Source organism: Phoxinus phoxinus, assembly GCF_949152265.1.
Source record: "Phoxinus phoxinus genome assembly, chromosome: 20".
NCBI classification, from domain to species: domain Eukaryota; kingdom Metazoa; phylum Chordata; class Actinopteri; order Cypriniformes; family Leuciscidae; genus Phoxinus; species Phoxinus phoxinus.
The window spans coordinates 27,552,020-27,572,614 of NC_136895.1; the positions used below are offsets into that span (position 1 = coordinate 27,552,020).

Sequence of the window (20,595 nt, forward strand, 5' to 3'; positions counted from 1 at the left end):
ATCATTGATTATCATTATGGAATAGTATATATACTATTAGACTTGCTATTAATATTCTGAATTATTTTTAAATTATCTTTCCATCTTAAAGTTTTTTTTTTTTTTCATTTTTCTTTTTTTTTTTGTATAAAATAATCTGTTTAAATAGTTATGTTTAGTTTACAATAATCTTTCAGTTTAAAGTAATTTTAGTACTTCTAAACGAAACGTATACATGTTGCCTTGACAACTAGCCTACCTGGGAAAAAAGGTTTATTATTATTTTATTACAGTGAACGTTCATTTTATTTCAACTAATAATGTTTTAGTTGACAATAATAACCCTGGCATGTATGGAATTTCAAAGTGAAAAAAAAAATGAAAAGGACTTTCACTTTTTAAAAAAACAAAACAAAGAGCCTTTCAAATAACATTAGTTAATGCACGCCTGGCGAAAAGCTTGTTTCCTACGCTGGTTTTCTGTTTTGAACACTAGTCGGCGCTCTAGTTCAAGTGAAATCACTGGTCACGTGACGCCACTGACTCTAGGCATAAACCTCAAGAAAATTAAAATCATAAATGAAGTCAATGAAGATTCACTGTAGACATTAAAAATTATATTGTATGTACTGGATCTTTATTTTAAATACAAAATAATTTTTATAACACAGTGCTTGGCCGATGACAGGTTATCATAGCTAACCATTTTTTTTTTACTGAACAAATTTTTTTTTTTTACTTTAACTTTAACTTTAAAGTTAACTGAAATACTTTAACTGAAATAAATTACTATATATAGGCCTACTTTAGTACAGCTTGTTGCCAAGGCAAAAAAAATAATAATAATTTACGTTAGCTTGATGTACTAAAATAACTACAACTGAGATAAAAATTGTAAAATAGTATTTATATTAAAAATTATTAAAAAAAACTAAAACCAACAAACACGCACAACAAAATCAGTAAAACTTTAACCGAAATGAAAATATAAATAAAACATATAAATTAAAACTAATTCAAAATATGAATTAAAACTAACAGTATTTCAATGACACTAAAATAACTGATGTCAATGTTGTTACTTTTGCTATTTGTAGTTTGTCCACAGTGAGACGCCATATAACAAGTGGTGAAGTTGTGACTACCATGTCTGTGGTGACTACCGCTGAGATTCATTATAGCGATCCGATTCGTTCGCACAAATAAACGGTTAAAAATAGTTGTAATGCATTTTTTTGTTAAAAAATGTATATTCGATCGACTGCCTAGTGATAACCTACGTAACAAAATGTGACTAAAAAAAAAATCGGTTAGACAACATCACGAAGAGATTGCGGACAACACTACAGCTTAAAACACGTGAACGACAACAACTTACAACTAGAAAAATTATATATTTACTTTGTTGTGTGTGTGTGTATAAAAAGCATTTAATCGTAATATCGTTACGTAGTAGGCTAACGTTACACATAGGCTAGCGCGAGAGATCTGTCCGCGCGCACACTTCCTCGTGCAGCCGCATCACGGGAGTGGAAACACCTTCAACTCGTCCACACGAAACTACACACAGTAGAGGAAGAGAGAGAGAGGGATAGAAAGAGAGAGAGGGAGAAAGGGGGCGGTGAATCGTTTGCCAGCCTCATACTTTCTTTCTAAACGTCCTCTTCTCTCCCGAATCTCCAGTTTTCCTCTAACATGGCTGCGCTCTCAGCCTGGTTCTGGAACGAGCGCTTCTGGCTTCCGCACAATGTCACTTGGGCGGATCTGGCCGACCCCGCGCCCGGGGTGGAGTACCCGAAAGCCGGCCACTTGCTCTCCGCGCTGCCGCTGGCCTTGGGGATCTTCGCATTGCGGATCATATTCGAGAGGTATGATTTTTAGTCTGATGGCAAGCTATTTACTGTGTTTGGCATTCATTTAACCATCAGAGAAAGAGCCTAAACTCCACTGACATTCAATTTCATTCGTTTAAACTCGCATCACGTGCTTCCCCCCATGTCTTAAATTGTAAACGGTTGTGGATGCACGTGTCTTAACTTTTAATTTGAGATGTTTTTTTGAACATGAGAGACATTTCAAGTCTCCTGGTCATGAACTCCCAGCCAGATGCATCTGTCAGCTGACCAGCTTAAGGCCTAGACTCAGAAAAGAGGATTGCATTTATTGTTCATTGCTTTAACGTCTTTTCTATGTCTTATTATGTCACCACTACCTTCACAAACTCATTCTCTCTCATGCTTGTTAGGTAGGTGATTATAATATCAGGCAGTAGTGTCCGAAATGAATGATAAATGACCACCACACCTTTAGATGAGCCTGTGCTGCATGCATACTGTATGAACAAGTACAGGTTCATGTCTTAAGTATGCTTTGAATTCAAGCGTGCTTGAGTGGTAATGACATGTGTTTGTGTCTCACTGTGGGAAAGCTTGTTTTTAAAGGGATAGCGCACTTAAAAATTATTTCTTTTTTGTGTCATCTGCTCACCCACATGTTTCTTGCACACTTTTTGATGCTCGTTCTTATGTGAAATGACAAGAGAGCTTTATTACAATGTTCACGCTGCTCGTTTCCATACAATGTAAAAGTGAATGGGGACTTACGCTACCAAGCTTTGAAAATGAGAAAAAAATAATAATAACGACTTTACATTTATTTTTGCTCGTTTACCTATACTATATGGCGTATAGAAGAGAGTGCACTACTCATACGGACTACTTTATCAGTTTGAATGTGAGTAATTGAAATCAAAATCCTAATTTTTGGGTGAACTACTCCTTAAAGGATTAGTTCACTTTAAAAAAAACTTTTGCTGATCATTTACTCACCCCCATGTCATCCAAGATGTCCATGTCTTTCTTTCTTCAGTCGAAAAGAAATTAAGGTTTTTGATGTAAACATTTCTCCATATAATGGACGTCAATGGGTCCCAAACGGTTCAAGGTCCAAATGACAGTGTCAGTGCCGCTTCAAAGGGCTTTAAACGACACCAGACGATGAATAAGGGTCTTATCTAGCGAAACGATCGGTCATTTCAAAAATAAATAAAAAAGTTTAAGTTTTATAAGCACAAACACTCGCCTTGCTCTGTTCTGTGATGTGCGTTCGTGACGTCACGTAATACGCAATTACGTTGAAAAGGTCACGCTTCTATGAAAAGTAAAAAATGTCTGTCCTGACGAAAATTTTCTTTTAGGCTTTTTAATATTACAACACCCAGGATACACACACCCAATGGGCATTTTAAACGATAAACTGACACAAAGACATTTGAATTTGTGTGTATGGTCCTCCTTCCGCACATTTGTAAACACTGACTCTGTACGTCAAGCGTGACCTTTTCAACGTAATCGCGTATTACGTGACGTCACGAACGCGCATCACAGAACAGAGCAAGGTGAGCGTTTGTGCTTATAAATCTTAAACTTTTTTATTTATTTTTGAAATGACCGATCATTTCGCTAGATAAGACCCGTATTCATCGTCTGGTGTCGTTTAAAGCCCTTTGAAGCGGCGCTGAAACTGTCATCTGGACCTTGAACCGTTTGGGGCCCATTGATGTCCATTATATGGAGAAATGTTTTCATCAAAAACCTTAATTTCTTTTCGACTGAAGAAAGAAAGACATGGACATCTTGGATGACATGGGGGTGAGTAAATTATCAGCAAAAGTTTTTAAAAAAAGTGAACTAATCCTTTAATAGACACACTTACCGTTAAAAAAATGCACTATGTAAGTTGCACCAAACCCGAGGTGTCATAGCATGATTCTGTTATGTGAGATCCACCGTCGCTCTTTCTGCTGTAGAAGAACATTTAGCGTCTTGAATTTTGGATTTAGGACTAGAATATGCTGTTGTTGAAAATAATAACTTGTTTTTTTTAAAGTGACTTGTCTGGTTAAATAAAGGTTATCTAAGAATAGGCTGCAGAAACATTCCAGAGTTCGGTGGGTGGGATCTCGTTTGACGTCTAAAACCCAGTTTGCATGAGAATAAGTGCATGGGTCTGATATGCTTACAAAGAAGTACTGTGGTGTTAGATGGAACTGTTTAGCATATTACTCAATATATATTCATGTTTCATGGTATTCGAATGGTGCTCGAGGGTGTTAGCCTATGTCCAAAAAAGCAACTTATTTGTTAGTGTGTTGGTTTAGGGTTCGGTGATGTGATGTGAAGTATGATAAGAATGAGGATCTCGAGGAACCTGTTAGGAGAAACTTCTTGGGACGTTCTCTTTCTTACCGATCCAGTTGAGGTGAAAGTATTTCGTGGCTGTGAACTCTGGTCACACCAGTTCTGTTTAGACGGTTAAAAATGTACATTTGACAAGTTTCGCTCATGGTTTGTGGGCAAATCATTAAAAATATCAAGTGAAACTAGTCTGACGCAAGTGTGGCTGGTGTCTTCTTATAACTGTGATGCTTTGAAATGTGCTTACGTTTGTTGTTTTTTTTGTTTTTTAAGTTCATAAGATGAGATTGAAGTATATAAAGTAAATGATTTCCATGACGTTTGTTTTGGGTTTAGTTTTGCCTCGATTGGATGTCTTTGTGGTTGTAAGGTTTACCATGTAAGACACATTGTGATTTTAGTATCATTGAGATGCTAGTATTGTTTTTATTACTATTTTGAATAAATGTTTACTTTTAGATTTTCTGGTTTCATTTTCATTTAAACGTTTTAGTGTTTAATTGTGTTTTTGTCATTTTTATTATTTTATTTAATATAGGCTAGTTTGAATAGATTTTATTTTAATGAATGAAATTTAGTTTTAATTTAGGCCTAGTTATTACATCAAGTTAAACTAAATGAAAATAAGAAATGTTGCTTTGGTATTTAGATGAAGAAACTATTTTTTATTATAGTTTCTTCGGATTGATATCTACTGAGCCCCTAAAGCAGGGGTGGGGAACGTTGGTCCAGGAGGGCCATTGTCCTGCAGAGTTTAGCTCCAACCCTGAAAAAAACTCACCTGATTGTAGCCTTAGTGATCCTGAAGACACTGACTATGTTTAAGCTGTTAAAATTCGGGTTATGGTCGGGTTAAGGTCACTATTCGGGTTTCTGAAACATTCGGGATAACCCGTTTACATGCGTGAGCAGAGAGAGTTACTCCTGTATATGGAATGTGTAATCAGTTGCCAAAATCTCGATGTAAACGGCGACGCACGGTTAGCGTCTGGACGTACGGACAACATTAAGACGCAATATGCGTCATTTCCGATTCTTCTTCCTGTATCCAAAGACAACAACAACAACAACAGCAGCAGCAGGCGGATAATGAATAGTTTGGGGCAGATAGCGATAGTCTTTGTTTGCGCTTTGGCAATGGTACTGATCCAATAAAAGACATTATATTCTTGGTTTTCACCACACTAATAAAGAAATTGGTCTCCTCCTCGCTCCAAAAGTGCGGTGCTGTGCTGCGTCTCGCCATGTTAACCTCGACTTGTTTACTTCCGCTATACTGCACGCAGGGTTTTTTTATGCGCCGTCTCTACTCAAAAGACCAAGATTCCTTGCGAATAGAACATGCGCAGAACACACATTTTGATGGGGATATGCCGAAACGCGTTTACAATACAAAATATTCGGGTTAGAAAAGGGGTACCCCAGGTATAATATCCCGGTTTTTAAAAACCGGGATATGAGCATATCCGGGTTTTTGCCGGTGTTTACATGGCCGTGCGCGACCGGGTTATTGCATGTAAACGTAGTCATTGATTAGCTTGTCCAGGTGTGTTTGATTAGGGTTGGAACTAAACTCTGCAGGAGAGTGGCCCTCCAGGACCAACGTTCCCCACCCCTGCCCTAAAGGGACATGGTGATTGAATAGAATATGGAATTGGGTGAAACATTGTATATCAATGCTTTTGTGTTCTCTCGCAAATGTTTTGCGTTCCCCAATGAACATTTGCATTCGCTCGCAAAGACAAGTTTTGCGAATTAATGCAAAATTTATCTGGCAACGCAAAGCTTTTGTGAGCAAACGCAAAGTTTCTCGGTTGGTACCACAGGTTTTATAAGCGAACGCAAAGTTTCTTGGATGGAACGTAAAGGTTTTGCGAAACAAACGGAAAGTTTCTCGGATGGAACAAAGGTTTGGCGAACTAGTGTTGTCACGATACTACAATTTCTAACTTCGATACGATACCTTGAAAAATATCGATATTCGATACCATTTTCGATACCACAGAGAAAAAAACTGCCACAATATTAAGGGGGTATTTTTTTTTATTTAAAGCTAAATATAACAAGTCTAGAACATGACAATGAGATATATTTTACATGAACAAAAATGTCCTGAGTTCTATCTGTTAATATTTTTTAATTGGACCAGGGCTAACATGACCCGTTGTATTTGTATAACCTACTGTAATCAAAGATTAAAATATAGCCTACTGTAGTAGGCCAAAACTGTTTTTTTGCTTTTTACTGTAAAAAAGCACTTAACAGTATCAAATTGGAGGATAGAGTGTCAGTAATGTATAATAATAAGATTAAACATTCAATGTTTAGTTAAAGGCATTTCATTATTGAATTCAGAGATGCCATTGTCTAGCTGTCTAGTTTAATTCATATCTGTGTAATCAAATTGATGATAATAGCTAATGAAGGCAAATTGCAGAATTAAATAATAATTTTCTGAATAAAGTTAAATAGGCACAAGTTAATTTACATTTGACCACAGTTAAAATATTTACTTGTCGGATTCCTCAGTCAGATTATGTTAACTTTAAGAATTACGGTGAAAAAACGAGACAACACAGACTCATATCAACAACAATACTAGGCCATCTTGGTTAATGTTTCAGAAAAGTTAAAATGAGAAGAGTTACAGTGTTTCCTTTAGGATTGTTTGTAGCAGTGGGGAAAGGTCTGTCCAAACAACAAACACCCTTGATGCTGAGCGTAGCCTATGCTTGCTAAATGGTACCCCTGGAGCCTGTTCCTTAAGTCTGTTTTCACCTATAAAATAATTTTAAAAAATGAGTGATGTGAGGGATTATTGATTGTCAAACAATCTTTTGGGTGCCCGCAGCCCGCTCGCAGTGTGAAGCGCGTGTCTGCGCTATTCTCTGACATACCCGCTCGCGGTGTGAAGCGCGTGTCCGCGCTATTCTCCGACTGAGACATGCCCGCTCGCGGTGTGTTTTTACGCGTGTCCGCGCTATTCTCCGACATGCCCGCTCGCGGTGTTCTTTATCAATCAACCAAAGCCGGTCGCGGGGGCGCCGCCCTCGCCATCTTTCCATTCACTTCACTTTTGCTATTTAACCAGAGCGAATGAGACGAGTGCGTCACGTGTGGTGTTTGTCAACGCGCCTTTGGGGAGAAGTGAAAGTGAAAGTTTGGCTAGTATCGATACTTCGGGAAATTAGTATTGGTACCGTTCAGATATTTCAGTATCGATATTTATCGAAATATCGATATTTTTGACAACACTATGGCGAACAAACTGAAAGTTTCTCGGATGGAAACATAAAGGTTATACGAGCGAACGCAAAGTTCCTCGGATAGAACGTAAACCTTTTGCGAACAAACGGAAAGTTTCTCGGATGGAAACATAAAGGTTTTACGAGCGAACGCAAAGTTTCTCGGATAGAACGTAAAGCTTTTGCGAACAAACGGAAAGTTTCTCGGATGGAAACATAAAGGTTTTACAAGCGAACGCAAAGTTCCTCGGATAGAACGTAAAGCTTTTGCGAACAAACGGAAAGTTTCTCGGATGGAAACATAAAGGTTTTACGAGCGAACGCAAAGTTTCTCGGATAGAACGTAAAGCTTTTGCGAACAAACGGAAAGTTTCTCGGATGGAAACATAAAGGTTTTACAAGCGAACGCAAAGTTCCTCGGATAGAACGTAAAGCTTTTGCGAACAAACGGAAAGTTTCTCGGATGGAAACATAAAGGTTTTACGAGCGAACGCAAAGTTTCTCGGATAGAACGTAAAGCTTTTGCGAACAAACGGAAAGTTTCTCGGATGGAAACATAAAGGTTTTACAAGCGAACGCAAAGTTTCTCGGGTGAAACGTAAAGCTTTTACGAGTTAACGCACAGTTTCTCGGATGAAACGTGAAGGTTTCGCAAGCAAACGCAAAACTTTTAAGTGAGAACGGAAAGCTTTGTTTTTTCAAAAAACTGTTTTTCGTGGCTGTGAAGTTCTGGTCACACCGGTTCTGTTTAAAAATGTACATTTGACAAGTTTCGCTCGTTGTGTTTTTTCTCTCCCATCCTCCACCTTGTCGCTTTAGTAGTTAGATTTACCTTCAGGGGAACCTAAAGCTTCGTTTTGTGGATTAGCAAGCCTTAAGACTCCAGACGGACCTCATTCTTGTAGAAGAGCTTGTAAATATTCAGTATGTCCCCTCGAGGATCTCGAGTTGATGCATTGATGGTTTCAGAAGGACATACCAATCATTCAGTGTCATGCATGAACATACTACATTGGCTCTCAGTGAATTGGACCTCTTTTGTTGTGCAGGCCAACTTGAGCGTTGTCAGGCACGCACCCCTGTCATGTTTCACGACGTCCTCGCGTCTCGGGCCTGAGCGAGCCCCCGAGGAGGCCAATTAGCATAGTTGGTCCAGAGGGGGTTGGTCTGGTTTCAGGAGGACGTTTGCATGCAGTCGGTCAGGGTGACATCAGCAGTCTCTCTCTCTCTCTCTCTCTCTATCTCTATCTCTCTCTATCTCTATCTCTATCTCTATCTCTATCTCTCTCTCTATCTATCTCTCTCTCTCTATCTCTATCTCTATCTCTATCTCTCTCTCTCTCTCTCTCTCTCTCTCTCTCTCTCTCTCTCTCTCTCTCTCTCTCTCTCTCTCTCTCTCTCTCTCTCTCTCTCTCTTCATTTATTCATCAGCGGTGACTGCAGCTCACAGATAGTGTTGATGTGCTTTAACATTGAGGAGTTGCGGTCCCACTTAGAGGGTGTTTAACATCTAAACCTGAGACCAGGGGCGTTGCTAGACCCCATTTACTGGGGCACGTGCCCCAGTATAAATCAGCTGTGCCCCAGTAAATCTGAAGTTTGAGTTTAACTAATTATTTTATTTGTCAGTGTATTTAATAGAAATTATATTATAGGGTAATTGAAATTATCTATTTGCAACGCAGAAATAAAACAAGCAACGCAATAAAAAAAGCTGACCCGCGCGACAGAAATCCATGTCCGCGCGAGTATGTGTTTCCTAGCAACTGCAGCGCGCACACATCTGAGCACACCGAAGTCCGGTGTTTTCACGGAGGTAGTAGGCTATGAAAACATGACGAAACAAAAGTTTTAAAATAATACAAATAATCGTAATTTTATTCATTATTTTCTTCTATTGTTATCCAATTTTTTGGCCTTCGAATGCACACGTAGGTCCGAGTAATCCAAATTTTCTGCCTGCCGCACTGTATAGCACAGAAAATAAACTCATTGTTGTGTTTTGTACTGTCTTTGATTGTGTGTGATAGCAATGAATCATTCTTTCAGATATGAAATTTGGATTTAATTGACCTATCGGTAAGCCCCGCCCTCCTTAGTCACCGTTGCTATCTCAGACAAACAATGGGGGACCTGTGCCCCAGTAGAGCTTTGTGTCTAGCAACGCCCCTGCCTGAGACCTACATGACTTTCTTTTTTCTTTTTCTTTTTTTCAGCGATGATAATTTATGTCCTAGTGGTTGATTTTTATTACTCGGGTAGTGTTAAGTTATTTATAAAAAGATTAGTTTATTTTATAATTGTGTGCTTGTCCTCAGATCTTAAATCTAAATCCAAATCTTCTTTTTTTTCTTTTTTTTTCAGGCATTCAATTGAAGTGTGCTTTTGGCTCAATTTTACATGCTTTTAGTGTTTTTTTATTCCCTGTGGACTCAGAACATTCACTCAGCCTTCATTCATTCCAGAACAATTACACACACACACACACACACACTCGCACAAGGTCTCATTCACACCGCACTTGTTTGGCCTCATTCTCTCAGAGGAATGTGTTGAGCTGTCGTGCCGATAACATAAGATCGTAATGACTCCTCAGGAGTGACTTTGGCATTCAGAGGCGGTTGCTCGAGAGGTTACGACTCTGGAAATGTGTCATCACCCGTTTCCAGGATCCTTTCCTCTAGAGTTCAGTCTGCCACTGAATAGTTAATGCTGTAGTTCTCCTTCAGACAACTGTTGTGCTGTGGGTCAATGGGTTTTTCCGGAGTTAAATAATGTCTTCATGCGCGTCAAGCTAGTTGATTACATCATTGCATACCGTTAACAATCAATATTTCTCATTGCATTATGTGTTTACATAGGAATTATGAGTTATTTTTGGAACATTTAAGCATCTACAATATTTTTTAAATTTGACAGGTTTCAATTCTTACTGTCACTTTACTGAATTGAGTCAACGACGTGCATTTTATCTTTTTATCTAAACCAGGGTATTTCCCTAATTGAAAAAGCATGATTTTTATTTTTTTTTACAGCCACTGAAGTGTAAAGCTTTTTTTTTTTGTGGTCAAAAATGTTTATTTAGTAAATTTTTCTTGAATAGAGTTGTGACCAAATTTCTGATTTACTGATGCATCAATTCTGACTGTTTTCAATTCTACTGAGTTGTCTTTTTTTTTTTTTCATCTTTAGCTGAACCAAGGTTTTTACTTACGGAAGAGGATTAGGGCCAGGCAATAATAAAAAAATAAAACCATCTCGAGATTAAAGTCATTATAATGCGAGATTAAACTCGTTAAATTTCGAGAAAAAAGTCGAAATACAATCTTGAGAATAAACTAATTAAATATCGAGAATAAAGTCGTTGTGTTTCTAGAAAAAAAATCGTTAAATTTCAAGAAAAAAGTCGAAGTAATTGTGAGAATAAACTCCCTACTGATAGAGGACATGGCAGAGTTAGATCACTTAGTCAATCTATATTTTTGACTTTCTTGCAGTAACAAAGAATAGAACATGGTCTAGGTCGGCTAGGTGTTTTTCGGCTAAGAAAAAAACAGTCCAATTTGCGCGAAGTAGGGCTGAACGATATTCGGTTTTAACATCGACATCGCGATGTGCGAGTGAGCGATAGTCGCATCGTCGGAACATGCGATGTGAAGGAAGGGTAGTAGCACAGTAGCACCAGGAGACATTACATGCGCTTCATGAGGCACGCGCTACACGGTTTGGAGCAGAGTCTCTGTCTCGCGGGCACGCTCGCTCTAGATTCCGGAGATTTTAACTAATTCGCGGGCATCAGTGAGCCGCTATCAATATGCGGGAGACTCCCGGGACTTGGGATGTCTGTATCTCTATACTGAAATAATATCGCCATTATAATTATTGATTTTTCATTAGGCTATTTTTTTGGTGCCCTCTCAGCTCTTGATGCACGTGATGCGGCGACGCTGACAGGCGGTATGGTGTAAAGCTGCTGTTTAAATATGTTCGGCTTTTCTGTTTACAGAAACATGTTCTCTAATCTGTTTAGAAGATTTAATACAAAATATATTAAAGTTTTATATCATTTTGTTTATTTCATATGATTATGATGACCAACACCAACACTGTTTTACTTTGGCACTTTGGCTAAGAAAAGTTGACTTAAAAGAATGTGAACCAAAATGCTTAAGTTGTTTTATAAAAATATATTTATTTTAAGTTATATTGTTGTAAACCAATCAGGGGGTTGGTGTAAAGCTGCCGTTTTATTTAAAAATGTGTTCTGCTTTTGTGTTTACAGAAATGTTCTAATTTTGGAATAAAATATTAAGTGACCTTTTTGTCACTTGTAATGAAGCTTGCTTATTAGTGAAATTATTAATATCATGGAATGGTAATTATTGTCTTTAGCCTGGAGTTATGGCTCTCAATATCGCAATATATATTGTTGGGGGAAAAAATATGGCAATGTAATTATTTTCCATTATCGTGCAGCCCTAGCGCGAAGTACTCGCTTTTGTCCAACATGAAATTCATCGTGGTTTCCCAGGATACCATAAGACGCATTATTTAGAGGTCGACCGATAGTGGATTTTACCGATAACGATAGCTAGGTTGGGCCATACTTGCCGATAACCGATTAATGAACCGATAGTTTTTAAAATTGATACTGGATAAAAACAAACATAACACTCCAAGTAAAACAGTGCTGAACTTTATTATAAAAATAATAAAACTGTATTGAACCATGAAAACATGCTAAATGAAATGATATAAATGTGAATAAATATTTAAGTCAATAAAAGACATTCATTCAAACTGAAACAAAAAGTAATACTGAAATAACAAATAAAACCAGTTACATTCAAAATGTAACTATTTAACTGTTCTTTTCAAGCCAACTTAATAAAAAAGTAACAAAATTTGTATTAAAGTGAAGATGGAAAAAAATAAATAACCGAAATCGAATGCTTTTCTGATTCGTTTATGTTTCTGTCGGCTGTATGAACATATCAGTTTGCTTACGTCTCTAGCTTTAAATATGCAACTTCTCTGCATATTTAATGCATAAAAGTGACCAGCTGGATATGAACTAATGCAAATAGAGGTAACAAATGTGACATTAAACATTCGGGTCGGACTTACGTTTATGTTTGTCAGTGTTTTAACCGCTTGAGGTACTAGTAATGTTAGCGTCCTCTCAGCCTCGAAGGCAAACAAACATACTGGTGTGCTGTTCTTTCTCTACTAATGCAGCATTTAGTCAACAAATTAATCACTTTATAATGATATGACAAAATGTACTGTATACATACATTTGAGCTGTCGGTGCTTTTTAAACGCGTATCTGATGTCAGCGCTCTCCACGCAGCATGTGCTCTCAGTGCAGCACGCAGAATCACGTGTCGAAATAAACAACACGAGGCACGAGTTTTTATTACACCTCTAGAGGCCGCTCTTGTACTGCATCAATTCAGCAGACCCTTCTCAGCTCTTACACTGTGTAATGAATGACAGCGCGCGCTTCTCAGCCGCTCCAGCAATGGACGCAACCAGGAAAAACTATCGGTATATCTTTTTGCCGATAACGATAGTTCCACCAGTCAACTATCGGTGCCGATTAATCGGCAAAACCGATGAATCGGTCGACCTCTAGCATTATTTGTTGATGCTCAAGGTGTGGAATTACGACGAAGGAGACGCTTGAGAAGACGCCACTTGCGCTGGCCCAAATGCACTCTGGCATATGGACAGCTATGATAAATTAAAACCGTACAGCATTGCTATTAGCTGTATATGGTTACAGTCGTTACATTCTGTGGATGGAGGCGTACACAACCAACAATGATTAATAATGCGTCTTATGGTATCCTGGGAAACCACGAAACCTCGATGAGGTTGATATCAGTATGCAATGAACACTGATCGAATGCGTTATTCTCTACATTTCATTTCGACTTTTTTTCTCGAAACACAATTACTTTATTCTCGCAACACAACGACTTAATTCTCGATATTTAATGAGTTTATTCTCGAGATTGTATTTCGACTTTTTTTCTCGAAATTTAACTATTTTTTTCTCGAAACACAACGACTTTATTCTCGATATTTAATGAGTTTATTCTTAAACTTGTATTTCGACTTTTTTCTCGGAATTTAACGAGTTTTTTCTCGCAACACAACGACTTTATTCTCGATATTTAATGAGTTTGTTCTCAAGATTGTATTTCGACTTTTTTTCTCTAAATTTAACGAGTTTAATCTCGCATTATAATGACTTTAATCTCGAGATGGTTTTATTTTTGTATTATTGCCTGGCCCTAATCCTCTTCCGTATTTACTTTATTGAAAAAGCATGTTTTTTTTTTTTTTTTTACAGACAGCTTTTTTTTTTTTTTTTTTTTTTGCCGGTCCATTTAGTACTTAGTATGTGACCAAATTTCTTATTTACTGATGCATCACATTATTTAGAATTGAATTGTAAATGAATTGTAGTTAATGCATGTAAATAAATACCTCACGATTCTCAAACTCAAATGTCTGATCCCATTTATTAAAAATCCTGTACGTAAACTAAATCAGTGTGTGATCAAATTTCAGTGCGTTGCGTTCACACATTTTGTAAAGAATCAAAATTGTATTTGTTCCCAAATTTAGTTTTCTGCTGCATTACATTTAGTGAAAGAATTGTAATGAAGTCTAATGGTTGTGAGTGAATATTTACACGCATTATATGGCTTGTGGATGTGATTATCAGGCTCTTGTTACGTGTTTTATTAACGTTAACCTCGAGCTGTCGAGTAGTTTTATTGGCCATTGAGTTTTATCCACAGTCCCTTTTTTGGTGTCATGTTGGCCTGGCACACTAGACCGAGTCTCCGCCCACTCAGGACATCATCGGGTCATGTTTCATTTACCAGAGACGCAAATCGAGTTAGTGAGAAAATGTCAAACGCTGTTAGCCCGTCTGTCCTGGCAATGGAGAGTTTGCATACGGTGCTGGAACACAACAGCCAATAAAACCTGAACTATTCAGAAACCCTACAATGACTACATCAGCTAAAGCTGTGCCAGAAATGATGTGCGTGTGTGTGTGTGTGTGACGCCAGTGATGTAATCTGGATGAATTTAGGCGTTGAGCTGTTACTGATCTCACACTTCATCCTGTTTTACATTTAAATCTGAGTTTTAATGCTGTTGTTTGTTAATGGGTTTTCTTTATTTGTTTCAGAAAGTCTTCAAAACCAAATGTGACAGGAATAAACCTTAAACCAGAATGGAAATACTCTACTTCCCTTTCGTAGTCTATTTAAAGAAGTATAGACTCCCAAAAAGTGATGTTCTCTAAATGTACTTAAGTTAAGATGCATTTCCTTGAGAAGAAAAATGACTTATTTTGTGAAAATTAGTGTTTAAAACAAGAAATAATGCAAATATACAAAAGGAAAACAAGGATTTTTTTTTGATTCAAGTATAAACTCAATTTTTATGACTTTCTCAGAAAACCAGACTTATTATCGTTAGTCATCTTCCATCTCAAGTACATTTGTAATGGTAAACAGGACAAATACTGAGGAAAAATACAGTTTAAACATAGTTGTGTGCAAATATCCAGCTCTATATACCCAACAGAAGATGACGTGTGTGTGCGGTGACAAGGCTTTCTATTGTCTCAAGCTAGGAAAAGCCCTCGTCCCACGTGGAGTCTGTTCACTTGGGTTTGATAGTTTGTGTCTTCGCCAGTTGCAACCCACTTTCCTGAAACAAAACACAGACGGTCATGTGACTCGACAGCTCAAGTCTGGCTGCTAACTTTAATGAATGGCGGCGGCGGCGCCGATGTCGAAGATTAACCCGAGATCGTATTGTTTAAATCTTTTGTGTTTGTCTACTGAACTAGCTGAGATTTAGGCAAAGCTCCAGCTAGCAAGCTAATATTTAGTCCAGACCCATCTGTCACTTTGACCCTGTCGTCATAAAGGGAAGATTGTGGATGTGTCAGGCACAGGGTATGTCACTGTTTACGCAACATGGTTTGCGTCTTAGACTTGTGCAAGCCAGAAACGCCAACTCTGGGAGACACTTAATGTCTTTCCTCCCTGTTTTAATTAAAACATATTGGTAAAGTTAGCTTTTTACGCTGAGCGTCAGATTCCACAGTTTAGCATGTCGTTTGTGGGCCGGTTTAACATGCCTGGAGACATAGTTCATCGGCATTTGCCAGTTCTGGGTTAATAAACGGCTCAAAACAACCATTGTCGACACATTGAGTATGTGGTGTATTTATCAAGCTGCTCTTTTTATTGTTTGAGAGATGATTTATATTAAGTTTAAAGGTTTTATATTAAGGACTTTGACCGCATTAACTTTGTTTTCATGGACCGTTTTATTTAAATATTTTGCATGAGGGACAAAAAAAATAAAATAATTGACAGTATTTCAAATCTGAATTGAATCTGTACAATAAATGGCAATTGAAATGGACCGAATGCATATTAGCAAATTTTATGAGGTGAATCCAGTACTAAATCAAGGAGTTAATTATTGTTATGAATTTTAAAATAGATATGACCAGGTTGTTTACACGAGAAAGTCGAATTGGTCACTCATTCATGTTTATTGAAAGGGAAAGAGAAACCGGTTTCTGATTTGTGTAAGCGTTTCTTGTGTACATAATATTTTAATAGAAATATACATTGTTAAATTATATTTGACAACATTTTATTAATGGACTTTTTAAAAAAGGTTTCTCCTGGAATAATTTTAGAATTTCTATCATATTTTCAATTGAAATATTCAATGTAAGTTTTATCATTACTGTTGCTGTTATTGGTGTGTGTATATATGTATGTTTTAGTATATTGATTATTATTTTTTTAAGACAAAATTGTTAAGTTATTGTAAACGGTGTATTGAAGTGATATTGTAATCATAATTCATAATTTGTTTTAATTGTGGAGTACTGTTGATTGCCATGAATATAGGCGAGCCATTGCTGCTAATATGGCGTTAAATCGTAAATTAATAAATAAGCAATTTTTTTGGAAAAATCTTTTGGACCGAATAGCCATTGTTGCCAAGTAGATTCACAATTTTCAATGTAAAAAGTAAAATACAGTAAATCTGTACATAAAAATGATCAATTCGTGTTTTTTTTCACATTGTTTTTATTAAATGAACTACATTTCATTATTTTATTTTTATTGTAGTACAATATTACATTGTAAAACTACAACATTTCACATTATTATTTGTTAATTTCACCAAATTTACAATAAATGGTAGACGGTCGGCAATATGTGCCTACATACAATTTTACTAAAACTTACTAAAGCTTGTGTTTCAGTGAACATTTTTGTTTATAGGCTATGTGTTAAGAAAATCAGTCAATTAAATGTTTAGTTCATTTTAAAACTGATTTAATAAAGAACTGAATTGTAGAAACTCTGTTGGCATTTTTGCTGTTAAAGTGTGTAATGTCTGTCGCACTAGTTTTGCCGAAAAGTATTGCAAAAATGTTTGTTTCGAACAGGTTTCCAGGCGTCTGTCTGCCATTGGTCAGCCAAACAGATGTTCCCGCCTAAAACTCACATCATTGGTTGAATCAGTTTGTTTTATATCTAGCAGTTAGGGATGCTATGTTTTGAAAATGCCACAAATCACAGCGTTTACAGTTTATTTTTTTTTAGAAGAAATCAAATTATAAATGGCTAAAACACACATGTTAATAGTTGCATCACCGACACGAAAAGTATTTTTGTTTAGCCAGGTTTCTTAGAAAATCACGTTCTTGCTGAGATAAAAAGCCCCTTTAAACAGACAATAATGTGTTCATAGTGTGAGATAAAGCTCACCTGACGATGTAAGATGTTCGGGATCAAGCTGTGTTTCCAGTATCCACTGCCAGTCTTCATTTATTTACTTGTTTCTAGATCTAAATGAATCTTAAAAGCCACAGTCATAAATGTTCCCGTCCTTAAGTTTTGTCAGTGAGTTCATTAATCAGTGAGTCAGTGAGTTCATTAATCAGTGAGTCAAAGTGATTTGTTTAGCATTCAGTGGAGTTTTAGCAACATCGCTGGATTTTGCATGAGTCAAATGAACATCTTGTTGTACTGCTTCAGAAATGCTGCTGATAAAGACGACGTGTTTCAGTTTCGGACCCGACTAGACACATTTATGAAGTTTATGTTCCAGATCACAAATCTCAGCTGAGAATTTAGGGAGGAACCCTGACCCCTTTTAACTAATACGTTTTTTTTTTGGAGGATTGTGTTGTGTTTTTCAAGCTAGCAAAAGTCGTAAGTCAGTTATTAGCACCTCTACTTGACCGTTTTAGAAATCCCTCATGTTTGTAACAGAAACCGTATAGGACGAGGTACACACTGAAGCTTAATCCTTCTCGTTAGGAGGTTATCAAATCACTAAACTAAGTTTGAGCAATAATAACGGCAATAGTAGCAGTATCGGCCGATATATGATGATTTATAATGTTAGCGTTATCGGGCCGATATAATAAAGCCGATAAATAATGGATCGTTTCCTTCAGCTGAGACACTTCAGATGTGCACTGCTCAACATGATGCTTTTGAATTGCTTGAAATATGATTGAAATCACTTAAAAATGAAAAAAAAGAAGGAAAATACAGTTCAGTGACATATGTGCAGCACAAGTCTGTCATATCGGCGACATCAAATTATAATGAAAATTTTATAATTGTGTGTTTGGGACATGGCTTTTAATGGTGATCTAAAAATTTATATAAAATTTGGATGTAGAAGATTTATCGGCCAATATATCGGTTATCGGCTTTCAAAATATACAGAATTATCGGTATTTGGCAAATTATCGGTGCATCCCTACCGATAATTGATATAACCTGTACAAGTTTGTATTGGAACTGTTGTTAACACTTTACTTAAAACCATTATGTATAATGCATTATAGAAGTATTTTAATGCATTAATTAATAATTATGCCTTGTAATGTATCTTATAATGCATTGAAAAACAAAACCTCTCCTTAACCCTCCCTTGTTTTGGCTTATGCTACTCTGAGCAATGCCAGACCTTTATATTATATAATATTATATTTATAAGCCGATAAATAATGGATCGTTTCCTTCAGCTGAGACACTTTTAGATGTGCACTGCTCAACATGATGCTTTTGAATTGCTTGAAGTATGATTGAAATCACTTAAAAATGAAAAAAAAAAGGGAAAAAAGAAGGAAAATACAGTTCAGTGACACATGTGCCATATCGGCTACATCAAATTATAATGAAAATGTTATAATTGTGTGTTTGGGACATGGCTTTTAAGATTTTTGTTGTAATCAGGCTCTCAAAATTGATATAAAAAATGTAAATAAAAATATTTTGGTTATCGGCTGTCAAAATACAAAGAGTTATCCGCATATTATCGATGCATCCCTACCGATAATTGATATAACCTGTACAAGTTTGTATTTGAACTGTTGTTAACTTTACTTAAAGCCATTATGTATAATGCATTATAAAAGTATTTTAATGCATTAATTATGCCTTGTAAATGAATGTATCTATCTTATAATGCATTTTATGGTCTCATGAATAATCGTAACCACAGTTATAATACATTATAATGCACCTTAAATGCAGTAAAACTTTAGCCTGGCTAACGCCAGACCCAATTCTCGTTGAGACTTGGGTCTGGGAACCACATGTTCCTTTTCTCGTATTTGAGGCGTGGTTTACGAATGCGCCGGCGCCGTTTATTGGGTGCTAAGAATATCTATCAAATGCGCCTGTACGTAGCTCATAGCCAATCGTTTCCATTATACCAGATGACGTATGTAGAGAAATGGTTTAACGCCAAACGCTGCTCTTTTTTCTAAATAAAATTGCGATCTAAACTACTTAGAACAATATCTAAGGCTGCATCAAAAGGTAGCTTCGCGTCTGATGCCATGTTGACTCCATAGATATAAACAAACTGCTTAGTTGTGTCGCAAAGATGTCGTCATCGTCTTGCTGCTCCCTCCCCGTTCTGTGATTGGTTCCCTAAACGATGCGAAAATCAGGTCCATGGTTTCCAGACTGCCTTTCAGCGAGAATAAAATCGCGCTGCGCAAAGGCAGTCTGGGGAAACCCAGGCTAGTAAAACTTGACAATGTTTCAGATTACAAGGCATCTGTGAATATTATATTATAATGCTTTTTAACTTTGGTGACAAAAAGATATAATGATGTACGTTATGAAAAGGCCAGTGCATTATAGATACAGGATTTAAGTGAAGTGTTACCGAACTGTTTTCTGAAGTCTACATGGTCAAATCAAATGTAGTTTAATCCATTATAATTTGCTTAAAGCTGGATGTGGCTTTGACTGGAAGGAAAGTAGTAAAATCAGTTGAATGTAAAACACTTCACATTAGTTGCGTCTCAATCTAGATGTATATGTAAATCCCATGAATTCTTCTGTCCTGATGGATGAGATCCTGATATTGCTCTTGTGTCCTCGTGCAGGTGCATCGCAGGTCCATGCGCCTCCATCCTTCAGATCCAGACGGAGTCGAGTCGGAGAGCTCAGCCCAACGCCGTCCTGGAGAAAGTGTTTACATCTATCACAAAGGTATGCTTTAGCGTCATGGAAAAGAAAGCGATAAGCCTTGGTTACAGTGATTTACCAAAGTGTTTTGGCTCAAACTGACGCAAACTCCTGGAACCTTTAAAATAAGACGATAGCAATATGTGACCCTGGACCACAAAACCAGTCACATGGGTCATTTTTTGTAATTGAGATGTATTCATCATCTGAAAGCTGAATAAATAAGCTTTCCATTGATGTATGGTTTGTTAGGATAGGATGATATTAGGATGATGTACAACTATTTTAAAATCTGGAATCTGAGGGTGCAAAAAAATCTAAACATTGAGAAAATCTGCTTTAAAGTTGTGCATTTATGTCACGATTGTGCTGCATTCACTCACAAAAATACATGTTTTATATATTTACAGTAGGAAATTTACAAAATATCTTCATGTAACATTGTCTTTACTTAATATCCTGATGATTTTTGGCATAAAAGAAAAATCGATAATTTTGACCCATTCAATGTATTGTTGGCTATTGCCACAGATATACCCGTGCGACTCGAGACTGGTTTCTGTGATCCAGGCTCACACTCACATATGATAAAATGTGTTTTTAATC

General features: G+C 36.9%; 1 protein-coding gene across 1 annotated transcript in view; it reads left to right on the forward strand.

The window, feature by feature from the left end:
* Nucleotides 1-1,079: 1,079 nt before the first annotated feature.
* cers5 (ceramide synthase 5) overlaps nt 1,080-20,595 on the forward strand; it is a 33,679-nt gene continuing 14,163 nt past the window's right edge. The window contains exons 1-2 of the mRNA XM_079592684.1: nt 1,080-1,847; nt 19,908-20,013. Coding sequence (XP_079448810.1) covers nt 1,675-1,847; nt 19,908-20,013 — 279 coding nt within the window. The 5' untranslated portion in view covers nt 1,080-1,674. The remainder of the gene's footprint in view (nt 1,848-19,907; nt 20,014-20,595) is intronic.